Source organism: Musa acuminata, chromosome BXJ3-9 (genome assembly GCF_036884655.1).
Source record: "Musa acuminata AAA Group cultivar baxijiao chromosome BXJ3-9, Cavendish_Baxijiao_AAA, whole genome shotgun sequence".
In the NCBI taxonomy this organism is placed as follows: Eukaryota; Viridiplantae; Streptophyta; class Magnoliopsida; order Zingiberales; family Musaceae; genus Musa; species Musa acuminata.
In genome coordinates this window covers 12527133-12547631 of record NC_088357.1, presented here as the reverse complement: position 1 = coordinate 12547631, position 20499 = coordinate 12527133, and the positions used below count along the sequence as shown (strand labels likewise).

General features: G+C 38.5%; 3 protein-coding genes across 10 annotated transcripts; 1 reads left to right on the top strand and 2 right to left on the bottom strand.

Annotated features, from left to right (window-relative positions):
- The first annotated feature begins 1321 nt into the window (after positions 1-1321).
- On the top strand, positions 1322-13816 carry LOC135650044 (pentatricopeptide repeat-containing protein At5g56310-like). 6 transcript variants are annotated; one of them, XM_065169120.1, is made up of 5 exons: positions 1322-3309; positions 3595-3877; positions 10177-10476; positions 12701-12743; positions 12842-13816. In XM_065169120.1, the coding sequence occupies exon 1, from the start codon at positions 1341-1343 to the stop codon at positions 2985-2987; it is 1647 nt and encodes a 548-aa protein (XP_065025192.1). In that variant the 5' UTR covers positions 1322-1340; the 3' UTR covers positions 2988-3309; positions 3595-3877; positions 10177-10476; positions 12701-12743; positions 12842-13816. The 6 variants fall into 6 exon arrangements, with proteins under 6 accessions (XP_065025192.1, XP_065025191.1, XP_065025193.1 ...); XM_065169119.1 differs by having other exon boundaries at positions 12701-13816; XM_065169121.1 differs by lacking the exons at positions 12701-12743; positions 12842-13816 and having other exon boundaries at positions 3595-3712; positions 3808-3877; positions 10177-10663.
- On the bottom strand, positions 7197-9876 carry LOC135580734 (large ribosomal subunit protein eL24-like). Of its 3 annotated transcripts, none has more exons than XM_065169123.1 (6): positions 9750-9874; positions 8665-8962; positions 8512-8587; positions 8330-8431; positions 7928-8076; positions 7197-7534 (listed from the first exon to the last, which is right to left on the bottom strand). In XM_065169123.1, the coding sequence occupies exons 4-6, from the start codon at positions 8351-8353 to the stop codon at positions 7381-7383; spliced, it is 327 nt and encodes a 108-aa protein (XP_065025195.1). In that variant the 5' UTR covers positions 8354-8431; positions 8512-8587; positions 8665-8962; positions 9750-9874; the 3' UTR covers positions 7197-7380. The 3 variants fall into 3 exon arrangements, with proteins under 3 accessions (XP_065025195.1, XP_065025196.1, XP_065025194.1); XM_065169124.1 differs by having other exon boundaries at positions 8691-8962; XM_065169122.1 differs by lacking the exon at positions 8665-8962 and having other exon boundaries at positions 9750-9876.
- A 4338-nt stretch (positions 13817-18154) lies between the features above and the next one.
- Positions 18155-20499, bottom strand: LOC103998187 (transcription factor CSA). Its single transcript, XM_009419584.3, has 3 exons — positions 19546-20499; positions 18901-19374; positions 18155-18662 (listed from the first exon to the last, which is right to left on the bottom strand). Exons 1-3 carry the CDS (start codon positions 19937-19939, stop codon positions 18415-18417), a joined length of 1116 nt encoding a protein of 371 aa, XP_009417859.2. The 5' UTR covers positions 19940-20499; the 3' UTR covers positions 18155-18414.

Genomic DNA, 20499 nt, shown 5'->3' with positions numbered 1-20499 from the left:
TACTGATAAAGGAGAACTTTGATACTTTAAGCTGTTGTGCCAGAAATAGAATCTCAGGTAACTCTTGAGATATATATATATATATATATATATATATATATATATATATATATATATTGACTCCAACGGACTTCGCTTGTTCTATTTTGCCAATTGAGAACCTCCGAAACATCAAATTTAATCCACAAGGCTTTCAAGCCATCTTCTTTCTCTCTTTTCAAAGCTTCCGAGATTGTAATGCACTCTACTTCTTTCTTGTTTCTATTTTGGGAAGGTATATTTTCAACAGCTATAGAGTGTTTATTTGTATCTTTGATGATGTGTCATATCCCTGCACTCAAAGAAACCTAGTGAACAGAACCATCACATTTTAAGGATATATTCAAAAGAACACAAGTTAGTAGTGTCAAAAGTCATATTCTCATGTTAGATTTGATCTGTATCTAATAGAATTGGATAAAAATCATTTATCATGGCAGCAACTTTGCACCATAAAGTGAAAATTCTGACATATGTGATTATTGTGATTGACCCATACAAATTTTAGAAAAATACCAATTAGACTATTTAATTTTTTTACATCTACCTTGGGAGGATATTGTCCTTCGAATAACTATTAGTAATACAACTAATAGGAGAAGGGTTTAAAATTGTAGTACACCTAGTGCTAACTAGTTGATAATTATAAGCAAAGAAGCATTTGAAGAAGATATGCGAAGGAGAGTTTAAGAAAAGTTTACAAAAAAAAATAAATGTTCAATTGAGAGTATAAAATTCTATTAAAAATATAGTTGGTTGGTAATCTATTCCAAAATAATTTTCATATAAATAATTTAATTTTAAGAAGAACTCAAGTACTCGTATCCTCTTTCTACCGATCAATCTTCCTCGATGTAAGCATGATAGTAAGTCTTCAAAATTATAAGTCTATATCCAACTATTGTGAAATATGTCATATAAAATATGAATAAGTTTAATCTTATTAACCAACAAGGGATGAAAAATCCTATTAAGTAAGTTGCAATTTAAAAAATAAGGGAAACATCAGCCATTTCATCCTTATTGATATAACTTGGATATCAAATTAGAGATAGATAGACGATCAATTCAAGAGTCATCAAATTAGCTTACGATATTTAGGTGGATTAGATAGACTGATACTTCGCATATGACTAATCCACTGTCACGCTTACCTCAAATTTAGGAATAATGCTAACGGATATTAAATCCAACTTCCGTGATCCGAATCGGGTCCACTGAACCGGAGGATCCGATAAACCATGACCCGCTGTCTATCCATCTCTATTTATATCTTCTCCCAGCCTTTTTCTGCGACCCAAATGCGTGCGCGACTCGAGTCCCTTCGTCGCTTCTCATCCCTCCTCCTTCCCGCTTCGGCTCCTCTCCCGCATCTCCTCTCCCTGCTGAGCCGATGCTCCACCTTCGGCCACATCGCCCAAACCCACGCCTTCATGATCGCCCGAGGCCTCCCCGGCGACAACCTTCTCCTCGCCAAGTTCCTCCACGCCTGCTCCTCCCTCGGCTTCCGGGGCCACGCCCTCCTCGCCTTCGACCGCGCTGAACGCCCCGACGTCTACCTTTTAAACACCATGATCCGATGCCTCTGCCAAACGGACTCCGCCGAGCACGCCGTGTCTCTTTTTAACAGGATTCAAGGCTCCGGCTTGAGGCCGGACACGTACTCCTTCCCCTTCGTGCTGAAGGCCGTCGCCCATCTGGGAATGCTTGAATTGGGCCGAGAAGTCCATGGCCAGATCACTCGTTTCGGACTTGATGCCGACATCCACGTCTCGACCGCTCTTGTCGTCATGTACTCCAATTGTGGCGAAGTGAACGACGCACGCAAGCTGTTCGACGGATTTCAGCTTCGAGACGTGGTGATGTGGAATGCAATGACGGCGGGTTACGTCAAGGTCGGGGATGTTGATAGCGCACGTGACATTTTTGAACAAATGCCTAAGAGAAATGTGGTCTCGTGGACGACAATGATAGCCGGCTTTGCTGATGCGACCCGTTCGGATGAGGCGATCACCGTGTTTCGGAGGATGCAGCTGGAAGGTGGTATCGAGCCAGATGAGGTGGCCTTGTTAGCCGTGCTCTCAGCTTGTGCCAATTTAGGCGCTCTGGATTTGGGGGAATGGATACATAGCTTTATAGGCAAGCGTGGGTTGTACAAAACCATCCCTTTGATGAATTCACTGATCGACATGTATGCTAAGTCTGGATACATTCACAAAGCCTTAGAGGTGTTTGAGGATATGAAGCAGAGGAGTGTGGTCACTTGGACCACAATGATAGGAGGGTTTGCTTCCCATGGGCTTGGTTTTGAAGCTCTCGAGCTGTTCCATAGGATGGAAAGAGAGCATGTTCAGCCAAATGACGTTACCTTCCTGGCTGTCCTATCTGCTTGTAGCCATATCGGACTAACAGATTTAGGGAGGTGGTATTTCGACCGCATGTATTCGAAGTACATGATTAAACCAAGAATTCAACACTACGGTTGTATGATTGACCTTCTTGGCCGTGCAGGTTGTTTGAGAGAGGCTAGAGATCTGGTTAGACGTATGCCTTTTGAACCAAATGGAGCAATATGGGGAGCTCTTCTAGCTGCTGCTAGAAGCCATGGTGATGCTGAGCTTGGAGAACTTGCTTTAAGGCATCTTGTTGAAATTGAGCCACACAACAGCGGGAACTATATCCTTTTGTCTAATATTTATGCAGCACATGAGATGTGGGATGATGTTGCTAAGCTGAGGAAGATGATGAAGGAGAGGGGAGTGATGAATGTGCCAGGTGCCAGTTCTATCGAAGTGGATGGAGCAGTCCACGAGTTTACATCAAGAGATGGATCACATCCCTACTTCAACAGGATTTATGAACTTCTGCATGAGATGTCTGGGCACTTAAAAATGATTGGTTATGTCCCAAAACATCATTCAGGTATTCTTGACTTTGAAGAAGGGTAGATTCTTTCTGCTTCGTGAGTGAACTCTCTCAATGATAATGACTTGAGTAAACCTTATGATCAAGATCTTCTAAAATTTCTGTTTATGTAAGTGGAGCATCAGAGGAAGCTGTTCTTGTTGGAACCAGTGGTGATGCTGTGCTTCCTCATGACAGTGATGTTCAATGTTTTCATCAGAGGAAGCCAACATGCAGAAAAGATATCATGTCCACATGAAAAATTGGTTGATGTTGGGAACTACAGGAAGTGGATGTGAAAGTCTTTTGCAAGAATGAAAGATAGTCAGAGAGCTAATTTCTGATGAGAAAATCTTGAAGCTCAAGGTATAATTTCATCTATAAAAAAATCTATTTCATCCACCTTTGACTTTTTCGACCTGACGTCCCCAAGGGCTGGCCAAGATTTCAAAGTGTGGGCGTCAACTTAGCATGTTCCTTCTTCATTATACTCACCTGAATTACAGTCCTCTTGCCAACTAGGGTGTTGGAGAGATGTTTTGATTCTATACTATGCCATCCATTAACGTAGAAGAAAAGTTCAACTTCATTAGATGTTGCAATTATGACTCTGGTGATTGAAGTTTCCTAATTGGTTTATCGTAAATGTAGGTTGACGGCAGAAGAGAATGTTATCTTGCTGCAGAGCATGTGAAAGAATTCATGTCTTGTATCTGTCAAAGAAAAATATATCGATGAATCAACACCAGTTTTTTAATATATGAATGAGGTATAACTTTGGATCCGTTGGCTTCTCTGTGACAGTTCTTACGACAGCCCCAGATGTGTTTGATCTTTGAATGGTGGCATGGAATTATTTGTTAGTTGGCAGGGAGGATCAGAAGCAATGGGATATCATATTGTATGCACGGCCATGGTAGGCATCGAAGGTGAGGTAGGATCTGCATCCTCTGAATGCATCTTTTGGTATGTTCAATGACTTAGGGATTCACAGGAAGCTTTTTTTTCATTTAATTTTGATTGGATTACCTTTTTTATGTTTTTGACTATTCTTTGGCCTCCTAGTGTTTGTTGGGTAGTTTTTACTTGACTGAATTTTATTTTCTATATATTTAAATTTTGTTACCTTTTTTCCTTTTAATGAATACTCTGTTATCTTTTTGCGTGTAAGTGCCAAGTGACCCATTTATCTCTATAATTTCTGGTTATATTACTTTCTAAGGTGTGATATTTCATTACCATGGTATCATAATTCTTGCAGATTCTTGCAGTATTGTACTTGTCCGATATTTTGATTGACAATGTAGCCGTAATTAATCAAAGCATGGTTTATAACAGGAAAATTACTTGAGAGGTTTCTGTTCTATTAGAAGATAAATCATCAGTGAAGTTAATCATCAAATGGAATTCATGGTTTATCATGCTTAATGGACATCATATCCTTAACTGCCAAAATGAGGACTATCAGTCTACTAAAAACAAATTAATTTCAGCCTTTTGCTACCTTTGCCATGAAGTGATTGTTCCTTGTTGATGAATTAAGTCTGGCATTTACCGATATGTGGTGCATCGATATATCGAGTCAGAGAGACTGAAAATTAGAACTCCCTTGGGCTAGTTGTGCAATCAACATGTCTCTACAAAGCATCGAATCAACCTTGTAGTGGAACATGCATTTTGATCACCAAGGATAAACACATTCTATAGGATATATGTTTAGATTCTTGAAGCCAATTAGAAGTGAAATACTCAAGAGTGAATCATTATTCCTTAGCTTATGAAAAAGCATGAAATCATATCCCAAATAATTCTCAATTGACGCAGAACAACCACAACCACAAAGCACCAAAATTTAGGATACAATGAAATCGCACCAGTTATAGCATAACTAGTACAAAAACCTCAAATGGAACAAACAGTATGAGAGCAAAGCAACCAAAGCAAACTGGTATTAGACTACCAAAATTTCCCATCAAGAACAGTTAGTTCCCAGATGCCGCTACCATCATGAAAATTGTTTACAAGTAGGGAAGGTTACACAATTTAGAGAGTTAAGACTCCACAAAGGTATGAAGCAGATTCGGATACACGAACAGAACGTTATGATTCATCGCTTCCAACCACCGCCACCAAACGGAAAGGCCTTTTGGAGCCTTCGCCATGCTGCCTTTCGTCTGAGAACTCTTCTGAGATCTAGCTATTATTAGCTCAGCCTTCTTAGCTTTCTTTTCATTCTTGGTTTTCTTAACCCGTTGTTGATTCCTCTGTACAAAACGGAAAACAAATCCACTTTCAGTTCCTCGCTAGGGAAACAGATTGATCTTTTCAACATTCCCACTTATACCGAAAAGTAAGTTCTTTATGGATGCTGATCATCAAAACTAAGTTGCTTACAATTACTAAGTTGCTTACAATTACTAAGTTATAGCACAATAAAAGGTTAGAGGTTTATTTTAGCCTTTCAATCTTTTATGATTTATTCGTGTTTAAAATAATTTTTATATTTTTAAAAATATAGTAAAATTAATTTTATCAAGTTTGAATTAATAGATATTAGATTATGTTTACGTAACATATTGATTCATAATAAAATATTAATATAATAACATATAATTTAGGATTATGATCTATTTTAGCCCTTGTAATTTTGGTCATGGACGACTTAAACCTGGTTTACTAGTATATAAAATAATTTTTATATTTTAAAAAAAATAGAGCTCCTCACATCATGTTTGAGTTAACAGACACTAGAGTTTGTTTACGTAATATGTTGACTCATAATAAATTATAAATAAAAAAAAAAGCATAGATGTCCATCAATGGCAGGAGGAGGCATCATCGAGTCGTTGCTACCTAGCAGGCCGCCATCCACATGTAGCCTTTCTCATGTTGACGATGAGCTCAAGAACTTTTGGTCCTGCCTCAAGTGGATGTGTGTTAATCAGTCCGAAGCTAGGCACATAATGGTCTCTTGGTCCCTCTTCCTCCTCCTAGGCGTCTTCGTCTCTACTACCTCATACTTTGTCTCCTCCAATGCCTCCACTCGTCGCACTTATGACGTGGTGATCCAGCTCTCCCTCACCTTCGCCTCCGGCCTCTTTGTCTTCGTCCATTGCTATGGTCTCCGTCGCTTCATCTTCCTCGACAAGCTAGTCTGGGGGAGCAAGTGGGTGCGGAAGGGCTACGTGGACTAACTCAATTGCTCCTTCCACCTGCTCTCCATCTTCGTGATATCATGTTTCATGAGAGAGATAACTTACAAGACATAGTGGTACTCGTCGGGATCAGAATGAGTGTTATTAGTAATAGTAGGTAGCGTTATGATGGGCGACGTGATGACATGCGCCTTGGAGCTTGCAAGTTAGATCCCGTGGATGTCACTTGCTTTCTTGTGTTTGTTGGGTATTTTTTTTAATTTTATTTTCTATATGTTTAACTTTTGTTGCCTTTTTAATGAATACTCTGTTATCTTTTTACGTGTAAATGGTAAGTGACTCATTTACCTCTATAATTTCTGGTTATATTACTTTCTGAGGTGTGATATTTCATTACCATAGTATCATAATTCTTGGAGATTCTTGCAGTATCGTACTTCTCTCCAGATGTTTTGATAGACAATGTAGCCGTAAATAATTGAAGCATGGTTTATATCAGGAAAATTTCCGAGAGGTTTCGGTTCGATTAGAAGATAAATCATCAGTGAGGATGATCATACGCAATTAATCATCAAATGAAATTCATGGTTTATAATGCTTAATGGACATCATAGCCTTACTGCCAAAATGAGGACTATCAGTCTACTAAAAAAGAATTATTTACAGCCTTTGGCTACCTTTGCCATGATGTGATTGTGTCCCTTGTTGATGAATTGAGTCTGGCATTTTCCAGTATGTGATGCATTGATATATTGAGTCTGAGAGACTGAAAATTAAAACTACGTAGGGCTAGTTGTGCAATCAACATGACTCTACAAAGCAACCAATCAACCTTTGGTGGAAAATACAGTTTGATCACCAAGGACAAACATTATTCTGTAGGATATGTTTGGATTCTTGAAGAGCGCATTAGGAGAAGTGAAATACTCATAGTGAATCATTATTCCTTAGCTTATAAAAAAGCATGAAATCATATCCCAAAAAATTCTCAATTGACACAAAACAAACACAACCACTAAGCACCAAAATTTAGGATATAATGAAATCGTACCAGTTATAGCATAACTAGTACATAAACCTCAAATGCAGCAAACAATATGAGGGCAAAAGAACCAAAGCAAACTGGTATTAGACTACCAAAATTTCCTTCCAAGAACAGTTAGTTCCTGATGCCGCTACCATCATGAAAATTGTTTAGAAGTAGGCACGGTTACGCAATTTAGAAAGTTAGACCCTACATAGGTTTGAAGCAGAATTGGCTACACTAACAGACCGTTATGATTCATCGCTTCCCACCACCGCCACCAAGCTTAGGGGCTTTTGGTGCCTTCGCCATGCTGCCTTTCGTCTGAGTACTCTTCTGAGATTTAGCTATTAGCTCAGCCTTCTTAGCTTTCTTTTCATCCTTGGTTTTCTTAACCCGTTCCTTGATTTCTCTGTACAAGGAAAATAAATCCACTTTCAGTTCCTCCCTAGGGAAAACAGATTGATCTTTTCAACATTCCCACTTATACTGAAAAAGTAAGTTCGTTATAGATGCTGATCATCAATAATACTAAGTTACTTACAATTACTAATTTGGACCGAGATGACCAGATAAACTTTCCTAAAAGCCCTAGTGAAATGCTATTAAGGCATTAAAATGATATTTATAGATGAGATGCAAGTGCTAGATTGTTTGTGAGGTTGCTTGAACTTATAGCACAATTATCAGAGCCTGCATAAAGAAAGGATATTGTTGAAATATTAAAATACTCCAACAAGTTACAGGCAAAGGCACAATTATCAGAGCCTACTAAATATGAATGCCTTTTGATTGAAAGCTTTACCTCAGAGCCGCTTCTCTAGCAGCATCACGAACTTCAGGCTTCTCTGATCGCTTTTTCTGAATGACTTCCAAAGTAGCACCAACAATTGACCTTGAATAAGGCTTCTTTGTAGTACGACATCTCTTCTTTACAGCTTCAGCATGAATGTCCTAGACAAGGATTTCAAAAACATCAAACAGTATATTTCAATAAGCAACTGTAAGCAATCAATTAGAAAGACAAAACAAATTAGATGATGAAAAAGCAAGAACAACAACTAGCAAATTTCCAGGAACTTGAAAGAAGTTTTGCCCCAAAATAGAATTAAGTATAATTTCAAATTGGTCTTCCATTTCTCCAAGGAATTGAATTCTTAACCCTGTAATTCTCATCCAAGAGATAAGCAGAATATGAACAATGTACCTTCTTATGCTGCTTCCTGTACATTGTTGTCCAGATGAGCTTGGCAGGCTTCAGCCGGTTGTGAAAGTACGACTTGCATTTTGAATTGGCAAAGAGGAAAACCTACAAAAAGGAAAGCAGCATTATGATATAATGAATACAACCATCATTAATGAAAACCCTTGGGAACTTCCAAATATTACCTGGGAGTCTGATCGAACAAATCTGATGCCTTTGCCTGGGTATATCTTTGCACCACTAAAACGGCAAAGCTAAGTCCTATATCACAAAAGACACAATTAGCTAAGCAGCACCCACCAGCTGACTAAAATAGCAAAGCACAGTCCTTGGATTACAATAGACACTCTTTACAAATCAGCACCCGTGCCAGATTATCGTGGACATTTTAGCCCGGAAGATAGATCCTCCCTGGATTCTCCTCAACCTTACATGTCAGATTTTTTGGTTATCAAAGTCTTCTGTGGACTTTCGAACTTCTCATGTTTTTCGTGAAGGCAACCGGTGTGCAGACTGGTTGGCTAAACTTGCGCTCTCTACCAAATCTTCTTTTTTATGGATGGATCAATGGCCTGATCCTTTTTTTCCCTATTTTGCATGCTGATGCTACAAGCACGGGTTGTAATCGTCTTAATTCTGAATAAAAAAATAAATTCCTTTTTTTAAAAAAAATCACCACCTCTAGAAAAAAATCACCACCAACAATCATAAAATTATTAGAAGAAAAAAATGATTAGAAAGTTTATGCTAGAGCCATCAGGAAAAGAAAATGATCCACTATAGTAAGCACAAAACAATTCACTTTATACTTCACATAAAAAGCCAAGTAAAAAGCCCAAAGAAGCCCCTCTACAGCTGAACGGCCTTGCTCACTATCACCTCTAGAAACAAGATGATCAATCTCGCCATGTTATTCAGAAGCCCGTAGAGTTACTTAGAGCTCAGAACAGATAGAAATTATGAAATCGAAATGTTCATGGAGACTAAGCTTAACAGAGAACCATATTGCGCAGTCTATTCCCTCCTAATTCTTCTGCTATAAGATGCAAGATTACCATCTAACAAACCAAGAACCGAAACAAACATTAACCACAGACCACGCCGAATCCGCCTAATACAGAATGTGATCCAGATCAAATTTGCAGGGCAAGATCAGGCATTTGCCCAAAATCTAGGATGTCCGTGTCAAAGAGCAAAATACACAACAAAACCAACTCGTTTCCTGAATCAAGTTAGGTTACATGTGAAAAGGATTAGACACCCTGAAACTCGAAATCCTTGCACATTTCCGCGTGGAAATGAACGACATCCAACGCATATTGCCATGAGAAACAAAGAATCAAGAACAGACCCAGACCTATAAACAGATCGAACGAGGTAAGGAAGAGCAGAAGAAGGATCGGCTTCGACAAGATTTACGTACCCAGAGAAACCCTAGTCGCCGATCGAGACGTCCGGAGCTCGGCGTTGCCGCCTCGGCCCGAGATGGGTCTTTTGAGGCTGCGAATCCTCGGCGAATATCTCATTAAGATCGGACCGTTCATGTCCCCATGGGGATGAGGTATTAGAAGTAAATTTGGAGAGTATCGCTAACTGGAATCTGTGAATTGAGATCTGACCGTTCATGCCCTGAGTAAGGATTTATTTTTAAAAGCATGATTGGAGACGATCCTCCACCAGGAATTTGTACTTCTAATCGATCGGACTGTGAGATTGGTGAACGTCTGGATGAACGGATGTGATTTAAAGTAGGCACTGTTCGAGCACGATTTTTTTTTTCTTTTTATTAGGTCCTTAATAATGTCTTGTTTTCTGATTTAGACCCCACATAACTATCATTTTTAATATAGGGACTCCACTGTGATACAACTAATTGAGTCGATGTTTTCGAGAATTGCACGTTTCCTCTTCGGCTCTTCCCCGCCATCGTAAGGAAGAACGCTTGTCATTGAACCGCGGCCCAGTGCGGCGGAGAGATGATGCCGCAGCCCCAGCAGCCGGTCTCCGTGGATGGCTCCTCCGAAGCAGATGGCGCTGACCATGGAGCGGCTGGTCCGCGCCGCCCGCATCAATTGGCCGACGGACCCGACCAGTCGAAACTTCCAGCTCGTCTTCAAGGCTTCAGCACTTCCAGGATATCTGGGCACTCAGTGACCGCTCGCTCTTCCCCTTCCCACCCTCTATCTTGTGTCTTTCTTTTTTCGTTCTATTCGCATCTAGGATATGTCACTTCACTCCGACGACGACTGATCTCTCATTGGTTTGTTGAGATCGAACCAGGAACACACCGTGAATTTAGTTGAAAGAAGTTAAAATATGTTAGATTTTGATTCTGCACCCTTTGGACTATGTTGATTGAATTTTATCTGTGTTAGGTTTTATTGATATCACAAGTAAATTCTTTTCTTTTTGGGGTATAATCCTTGTCTAGTGTTTCAGTGGGTAAAGACATCTTTTTGGTACTTTTGTAGATAAAATATCTCTCAGGTCGTTACTAGTTTTCCACTCATAAAATGTTAAATGATGATAGCGAAAATTGTTTATTACAACATTCAGTATTCTTGTTGGTCTTAGATTATCGAAACCCTCTCAATCAAATTTCCAGAGAGAATTCATCATCTGATAATTTTTACACCCAAGAATATTTGTCCGGTGGAGGGTATCGATTCTACTTACTAAACATTCAAAACCTCGTCCGATAAATTCACAGTTAAAGCATTAGTCCAATGATAGTGTATCAAGCCTACTTATTACTTATTAATGGTTGAGGGATCAAAAACCTCATGATGAATTATCTGTCGGTGGGATCTCTGAATTGCCAAAAAATGCTTTAACTCCAAATTATTAATCCTGAGTCAAAGAGAAGATTTTAGTCAGAAAAACTTTAGCGATGTAATTTACGAATTGGAATACGAGTTTCTGAAGGTAAGAATCTTTCCTTATCAGCAACTAGATTGATCAACTAAGTGAGAATTCAATGGAGCAACACAAGGTATGGTTCTATAAATGTTGCTTCCACAGATCAGGCATCTATTATTGAACTGTTACCTTCCATCTTTAGAGCTGTAGTATCATTACATCCAGCAGAATCCATAAACTGCAATGCTGTGGTGTTTTTCGGCCTTTTTCGCTACTGATGAGGTATGAAATTTCCAGGTTATTTGTTGTTACCAACGGGAATTAAGTTTTACTTCTCTCCTAGAATTGTCTCTCTTATTGCTTTTCATTTGTTTTTTTTTTTTGTGTGATATTCATTTCAATTCACTGATTAATTTGCTGTTTTGATTGTATAATAGTTATGAATACAATAGGACTCTTAGATAAACATACCTTTGGTATTTGCAGTTATATTACACCAGACTTCTAAAACCTGCTGTTGTTTGTATAGCATTTTACACATGTATCAATCACAAGAATAACAAAAAGTGCTTATTTTCTTGATTCTTTTATTGCTAGCTACTGTTCTTATTCAACAGGTATAGTGTAGCTTTAGCTGTTTGATAATTCATATTTTTAAAGGAATCTATTTTATAACCCTGATGTTTTACACTTTAATTGTGGTCCAGAAAACTAACTTTGCCATTTTGTTTGGACATAAATAATTCACGACATGCTCAACATTCATCATTTTCTCTCTCTCTCTCTCTCTCTCTCTCTCTCTCTCTCTCTCTATGTGTGTGTGTGTGTGTGTGTGTATGTGTATCTTTTGTCTTGATAACTGAACTTTTCATGTCAATACTATTGATTGGTATACTTTTCTATGGAGGAAACCACATTTATGCAAGAGGTTTATCAGTTCATCATATATTTATGTACATCACAGTAAGTGCTCTTTAGATTACTCTTCTCCTTATTTATGTTCGGTAGTCTTATCTGAAGTACATAAAAAGGAAGGAGTGGAGTGGAATCTACTTGCCACCTTTACCTTTCTTAACAAGTAAATTATGTTCTCAATTTATTTTTTTCTCTTCAGGAGCTTGTTGATAAGTCATTGCAATAATATCTGAGTCTAGATAACAATCTTTCACTTTCTCTACTTTGCGTACATCATACCCCTATTACCACATATAGGAATAACTTCCTTTATACAAGCACAACCTTGTATAGAATAATAAGATCAAGATAAGTTTTTTCTCCATAATGTTCTTTACTATAGTGGTCCAAATGTTTGGATTATCTATGGATTCTTTCACAGGAAGGGCTCTATCAAGGACCTTTCTTTCTCCACTAACTAATTTCTGTCAAAACATGGCATGCATTGGAATAATTCCTTATGAACTAATGGGAAAGAAATTTACTTTGCTGGTCTTTTGGTTATGTCACGTTACATCATTGTGGAATCCATCTTTTTATACAAGTTTACATTTCTTGCAGTATTGGATCTGCAACCAACAGACTTTTTTTCAAAAGGTTGCAGGTAATATGATGGTTATTTGAGCCTAATAGTTTTAGATTTAAATTGGGATTTCCTTTGTGCAGTAAGTGCATTCATCTTCTGATGATTGATATTTTTAGATTTGGCTCTGCCTCCTGCTCTATGTGCCTAATGGGAAACCTTTAGTTCTATCCAGATTCCAGACTGAATCAACTCCATCAGCTAAGGTCGTCCATGCAGATCATATTGCTGCTTGTCATATTGGATGCTCTGCTGATGATTACTGATAAAATTGGCACCATTAAATCACTATTTTTTTCTTCTATTACAAGCTGAACATCTTTTCATTTTATCCCAGCATAACAGTGAAAGATGTTCTAACCTATCAATAGCTGGTAAGAAATGCGAGTATTTTCTTTTTTGATCTTGTGATTGATTTTTTTATTCCCTATTTATTCTGCTTGCTTCATTTTCTGTAATAGTATTATCAATTTACTGCAGCTCCAAATTTTGGTTTTCTGATCTTTTCTTACAGCTAATGAGGCAAACTTTTAGAAAATTGGATGCACCAGTTATTCTTTTAGCTCTCTTACCCTTTATGTATGATCTATTGGTTTTCATCTGCCATGTCTCTCTTAGCCCCCACTATATCGATCTACTAGCTTCGATTGGCTATGTCAATGAATAGCATGTTGTGCCAAAGTTAGTAACTTTGTCACTAGAGAAAACCTGTGACTTGCTCTTATGCTGTTGTGATCAAAGCTTTGACTGTACTTCACAGTGGCTATAGAAGTTTTTGCATCCAAGGTTCTGCTAGAGATTTTGCAGCTGTGCAACTGTTATTATTTACTGTTCAGGCTTGTGGTTCATTATTGAACTCGAATCATCTAACTGTTGTGTAGGCATGTCATTGAAGCAACAAAATAGTGGATGCTTGATCTTATTACAAGGTTTTCATGCTTCCTTATGATGGTTGCTATTATTTTGTTATCATCTAACTGTTGTGTAGGCATATCATTGAAGGAACAAAATAGTGGATGCTTGGTCTTATTACAAGGTTTTCATTCCTTATGATGGTTGCTATTATTTTGTTATGGAAATAATCATTTTTTTCATTTTTGTTGGCATTTTTTCTCTGTACATAGTTTAGACATCATCATATCTTGGTACTTATTTCTTGTCGATCATCTCTATGACAGTTAAGTGAGTTATACAATATCTACGATACCATTGTTTTTTGCTCTCTTGAATTATACTAATTTCCTTTATGGTCGATGGAAGATGCTTACCAAAAATTCAGTTCGAGATTGCTTGGTTATTTGGTCAACTGTGTTATATCTTACTCCTAATTCCACTCATACCCAACATGCATGACTAAAGTAAAATGTCACATTTCAATTTTCATTACTGCTATCAATAGGAGTACAGTGGAAGTAGGTAATTTAAAATTAAAACATGCCAACTTACTAAACAAAAAAGATATGGTTTTCCCTGTACATAATTATTACATCTAATCAAAGGAAAACACAAATATAACATATCCAAAATTTATACACATAAAATTCCTACAGATCATCGTCCATATCTGCACTGGCACAGGCTTGCAGTACATGGTTGGATGGGCCTTTGGGGTGGTATCCAGGGTTGGTTCGCTTTCTTGTTTTACAGTAATGTCATGTGATCATTTGTGGGGACATTTGATTGCAACGGACCTCCTTTGACCCTTTGTCGCACGATCATTCATAGCTTACGAAATCTATGTTTGTAATTTGCATTGCTCATCAAGTGTTTGCTAAAACGTCTGCTTGTGGGATCCTAAGTTAAACGCTTTATTTAGCCCGTCTTCTCTTTTATAGGTCCTTAGAGGACCAAAGGGGGTTTCGGAGAGACCAATCCTTTGCGGACAGACTCACAAGGGTGCCACATGACTTAGCAAAACCAACTAAGTCCACGACAAAATAAATATGCCGTTGACAAATGTTGCTTCCCAGATTGGGTAAAAATGTAAACCTATTGCTGCATCATGATCTTGAGCAAAAAAGATCGAGTCATTTATCAAGGGGAAGATCTAGGGTTAGTGTCTTAGTAATAATACTAGCACAGACGTAACTCCTAAGCAGCCAGGAAGGTGATTATTAGGTTTGGACTTGAACAAAAAGATGGTTTTATTTGCTTGGGCTTATGCATTTTGGACCATATAATTAAGGGTCATTCCAAGTGAACTGGCATACAAGACATTGGACTGTGTAATGCAGCCTAAAAAACTCTTCTAAGTTAAGCCAGAAAACATCACAATTTAGTTCATCTACTTGATGTTTATTAGTTGATAATGGTTCACAGGTTATACTAGTTAATTTTGTCTCTATTTTTTGCGACATCTGTGGTTTAGAATTTACAATTGATGTCACTGGCGTAGTGATCAGTCTGTGACTAGTGTTAGTAACCCCGGGTCTATCAGGGTCATTTTTGTTTCAGGAAAGCCTTTATCAACTAAAATTTAGAGTTTCCTTTACAGAAGGTTGACAAAAGATTCCAACAGCTATACATATATCGGAAGCAAACATCTTATGTGTGTATATGTGGTTATTTTTCAAGTTTCATTTTTCTAGGAAGAAGTTATAAGCTACCTACCAATTCATCAATTATTTATCTTCAGAAGAGACCCTTCAAATTATCTGTACTCTTTGATGATTCCCTTTACTATTTATGTACGTTGATAACATAACATAAGCAACCAAAATCAGCCATGTTCTTTCCTATTGGAAGTCAATGTCTTTTAGGGTTTTTGAGGGTGCTTGAGATGGGACAAACCATTTAGGTGAAGGGGATAATGCCAAGAGATGACTCAAGTAAGGATACTTAATCTCTACAAACTCCTATTTGATTAATAGTTTCATTGCGGTGAGACGAAACAGGCCATGTTCTTTTCTGTATGGCAACAGTCTTCCGTTGCTGCACTTTAAATTTTGTGGCTGCCACAAGAGAAAAGTACTCTTTATTGAATAGTTTTGTTCCATGATGACAGAATCAAACACATGGCTTGTACGGGTCCTCAACTCTTTAATCAATGGCTATGATGTTTATACCTTTTGCATGGCAAGATCACTGCTCCCTTTTTCTATATCAAAAAGAAAGTTCTTTTTACTTATGTTTGCTTTTCTTTTTTAGTCTGCTACGTTGGAATTGCTGAGATGATGTTCCCCGTGCCAGGACGGAGGTGTAACACCATCAAGGCTTGAGGTTTGCTGGTACATGTATAAATTTATGTTTCAATTTGTCTTAATTTTGGTCAAGAGTAGGTAGCATTTATGAATCTGTGTATTTTACCTGCAATGCCTCACCTATAAGTAGTGAATCCATTTGCTAACATCAAGTCTCTCTCATAAGCCCTACAATCCCCTAGTTATTCCTTGCTCCTTTAGATGTACAATTTGCTTGATGATGAAGCCAAGATAGCACCAAGTTGGCGCAGATCCACACCTACCTCATGAAAGTTACTATGGAAGATTCAGTATCAATTCTTGACACCATTTCTGAATCATTGCGTTTCATACTTATCAAATATATATCATGGTGTTCTAAGTCTAAAATTATATCATTTGAACCTTTTGTGAGTCCTCGGAATGGATTTAAATGAGTAATCATTATTTGTATTCATTAGGTAGAGAAAAGGTGCAAGGCATTTTCCATTTTGAATTTGCATATAATTTACAGGCAAAGTCAGTGATTTCATAGTTATTAGTGTTAGTTATAACAATTTTCTCTCTGTAAAACTTTAAGTATTTCATAAAGCCCTTGTAGTTAATCTAATTTAGATTATTTTTGTTTCATTACTAGAATAAAAGTTTTAAATTCTAATTCACACTGATACCTTGTAAAAGATAGGTTATGATAGTGAAAATCTTAAAGGGTGTGTAGATATTTTTTTTGTTTTAAATAATTTTAAATTAAAATTATTTTAATTTAAAATTTGGAGGGGTACATATGCTATATTAAAACATATAGGGGCAAATGCACTATATCCTAACTTTGCAAGGGTACATATGTTAGAACCTCTATTTTATATATGAATTCTTTGTCATTACATAGTGTAAATTATTAATAAGATATACTAATTTTTATATTTTGCAAGAGTAATTGAAACAAACAAAATTTGGTAGGGTTAAACATGCAAGTCTGCTCGGAATTATCTTTGTTTCAGTTGAGGATGATTTCAGCAAGAAAAATAGTTTCACCAGTCACACACTCAAAACATCCACCTTGAAAACAACCATATGCACAACTGTGATTATAGCGCGGGGATTTTAGTTCAGTATCAGTTTTCAGCACCTCTGAGCACCCTCAAAGTTGGAAAACAAAAGCAAACAAGATGACTTTAGTTGCCAGCTTTAAATCTTTTCCCAGTTTGAGGCAGTGGAATCATGACCTGCCTAATTTTTTGTGTCTCCACAAGTGTAGACCTTCTTCGGGACATGTTGCAAACACTGTCGGCTTGGCTAGTTTCCATGAGTTGCTCAAGTTTCTAGTGGGACATATTTTATCACTTGGATCTTTCAGAGGTTAAATGGGGATGGCAGCAGTTGGGGTTTTTTCAGGTGTTTCATCTCTCCAATCCACTTAAACATAGGTAGGATATTTGTTAATTGGGTTTATCATGGATATGGTAGGAAAATAGATTTCTGAATCAGGTTTGAGATGAGTAGTTGAGTTGTTTCTTCTTTTTCTTTTCTCTAAAGGGAAGAGTTGCAACTTTCTTTGATTTGGTTCAAAATTTTAGTTCCTAATCTACTGCAATTTCAGTCTAATTAAGGAGCAAAACTATGATCCAGTGCTCTCAAGTCTATCTTGGGTTCCATCTGTCTCAATCAAGAGAGCCATGCAAGCTAGGCTGCTCTAGTGTTTGAACTTTAGAAGCTGGTGTGAGATAAAAACATGGCAAAAGAAGATGTCCTGAAGTAATCAGACTACAGTGGGTGGTTCATTAGCTTATTATAGACATCTGAGTTTGGTTAACTTAAACTTTTAGAAATTTGTAGAGTTGACATTGATTAACCAATTTCTAGTTAGGATAATAAACAAAGAATACTTGGACTATTGCATTACTACACAAAAGGGAACCCTTTTCAAGTATATAGAAACTAGAAGAACAAGTACAAAAACCCAATGCAGAAGTAAATACGGTGAAAAAAAAAATCCAATTCTTGTTACTACATTATGAGCTTAGAGAGACAACAACAAGAATATTCCATGGGGCTTGGTAAATGGTGTTTGACATTGAAATCAAATGAGATTTTCTTTGGTATGCACCCACATTTTATCATGCATTCAACATCTGATATCCACCACAGAGTCGCTTCATATGAGTGAGGTTGGGTAGTGTTAGAAACTAGATTCTGTTTGTCTGTCTGTCTCTTTCTCTCTCTCTCTCTCTCTCTGACTCTGTCGACCATAGGTTGGAACAAAGGATACAGCATTTCTCATTTAGCTCTGACCAATGAACTAAAGTTTACAGAATTTTGAAAAGGCTCGAGCAGTATAGAAATAAAGGTCCTAGAAAAAAAAAAAAGTTGCTGCTTTTGATGTTCAAAAGCTTCCCGTTTCTTCATTTTCCCTGTTACCTTTTAATATCTCTCTCTTACCCCCCTCGCTCTCTCTCTCTCTCTCTCTCTCTTCATGGATGCCCTGTATTTTAATCAGGCTGGAACCCATTTTCCTATGTTGTTGTTCCTACACCTAGGAAATCAATGAAGGGCAAGCCAATCTTCTCCCTTACATCAACATCTAACCAAGCACTGGTCATGTGATAATCCACTGGTCCATTTGCTGAATTCTCAGGATTTGCTGAGCAAGCAGACTGATTAAATCCAGGAATCCACCTAGTGGGAGCACCACAAGACGGGAAACCACTGGCAGTGTCATCAGACTTCCGATGCCGTTGATTCCACACCTTTTTACCAGATCCTACATAGAAAAATAATTGAGACTGTACAGTGTTAGATTAGATGAATACAAAGAGAGATAGTGGCAAGATAACTATCATTAAAGGGCCCATGAAAAAACCGATCATATAATTAATACCATGAGAATATAAACCAAGAGAGTAGATTGATAGTGAAAGTACCATGAGAACATAAACCAAGGAAACAAGTTTGATGGTGGAAGAGACATATTTTTCCAAGCAATGTGAGAGGGAATATACCAATTACTGGATCATGGAGGTGTGCCCGATGAGGAGGGTTGTGTCTGTGTAGGGAGTTAGCAGCAACCATGGTGGTGAAGGAGTTGAGGGATAGTTCTGTTGTGCAGGTGGAAGCAGACTCATCTTTGGTGCTGGTGATGGTGGACTCACCACTGCATGATAAGTAGCTGCTGCTGTTCGCCTCCACTCTCTTAGGGAGGGCCTCAGTGGGTGGGGAGCTGAGAGAGGAGGGGATGGGGGGCTTCCTCCTCCTGTGACCATTGGACTGCTCCCTCTTCGTCCTGGCCATGATCACATGCCAATGGTTCTTGACTCCATTGTCTGTCCTTCCAGGGAAGAGCCTGGCAATCAGTGCCCATTTGTTGCCATAAAGCCTGCGAGCAGCCAGAAGTCTCTCCTCTTCTTCCTCACTGAAGGCCCTCCTGTTGATCCTTGGGTCCAGCTGGTTGAACCATCTAAGCCTGCAGCTCTTCCCTGCACAAATACCAGATTCAACAATAAGGATATCACAAGTCAAGAGGAAATCTGGTTAGTGTTTTTGACACAAACAAAATAGAAAGAAGATATTCCCCTTCTTTTTCTTTTGTTGTCAACTAGAAAACACTTGTTTCCTATTATTTATAGGTGTGAGTTGTTGGTGGATACCTGATCTCCCTTGTAAGTTCTCAGCAATAAGGTTCCAGTTTTGGGGGCCATACTGGGATACTAGCTCCTTTAGCTTGGCATCCTCAGCTGGCCTCCAATGTCCCCTAGCACAGAGCTTGTGCTGCTCCACGCTCTCATCTGTAGCACCACTACCACCTTCATCTTCCTCACCATGGTCGTTGGTCTCCTCCCCTTTGTGATGCTCTTGCCAGCTTTTCAAACCCTGAAGCCTCCAACCTTGCTCCACACTCATGCATTCCCTCTCTCCGGATGGAGAACTCGAAGCCTTTAGGAATGGAGGTGGCGGTGGAGGCGGAGGAAAGAAACCTTTGTCAGCTGTGGGTTTCCGTTGATTTTTAGCCATTTCTTCCTCTTTCAAGCCAAGGTCACACATGAAACTAACAGAGATATGAAAAAGAGAGAAACCAAAGAAACACTACAGAAGGAAACACAATCAAAACCAGCTTCTGTGTGGTTTGCAAGAGGCTTGAGAAGGGATCACAGTTTTTAAAACCGTAGGAAGGTGGATGATGGGGAACCCAAAGAGCTTGAACACAAACACAAACAGCCTTGGTGGAAGAAACCCACTCCTCTCTCTCTCTCTCTCTCTCTCTCTCTCTCTCTTCTCAGTTTATGTTTGAGTCTCCGCTTCACTTAGTTTGAGATTGATAGCTCCAAGGGTTGTGTGCATTGGGGTGTGCAAGCGCAGGCTCAAAAAGGGTACCACTCGTGTGGGTATGGGAGTTTGAGTCTCCCACAGCAGTCTTTATATAACAGGAGCTGCTGCTTGTCCCTCACAGCCTTGACAAATCCACCAGCGCTCTCTTGTCTCCTTACAACCCCCATACTCATTTGGCCTTAGCTTTCAAGAGCAGATAACAACTGTTAAAAGAAAAATGCACACAAAAGAAAAAGGAGTGTTTGCCGAGGATATAGCACGGCCACCGCTTATCC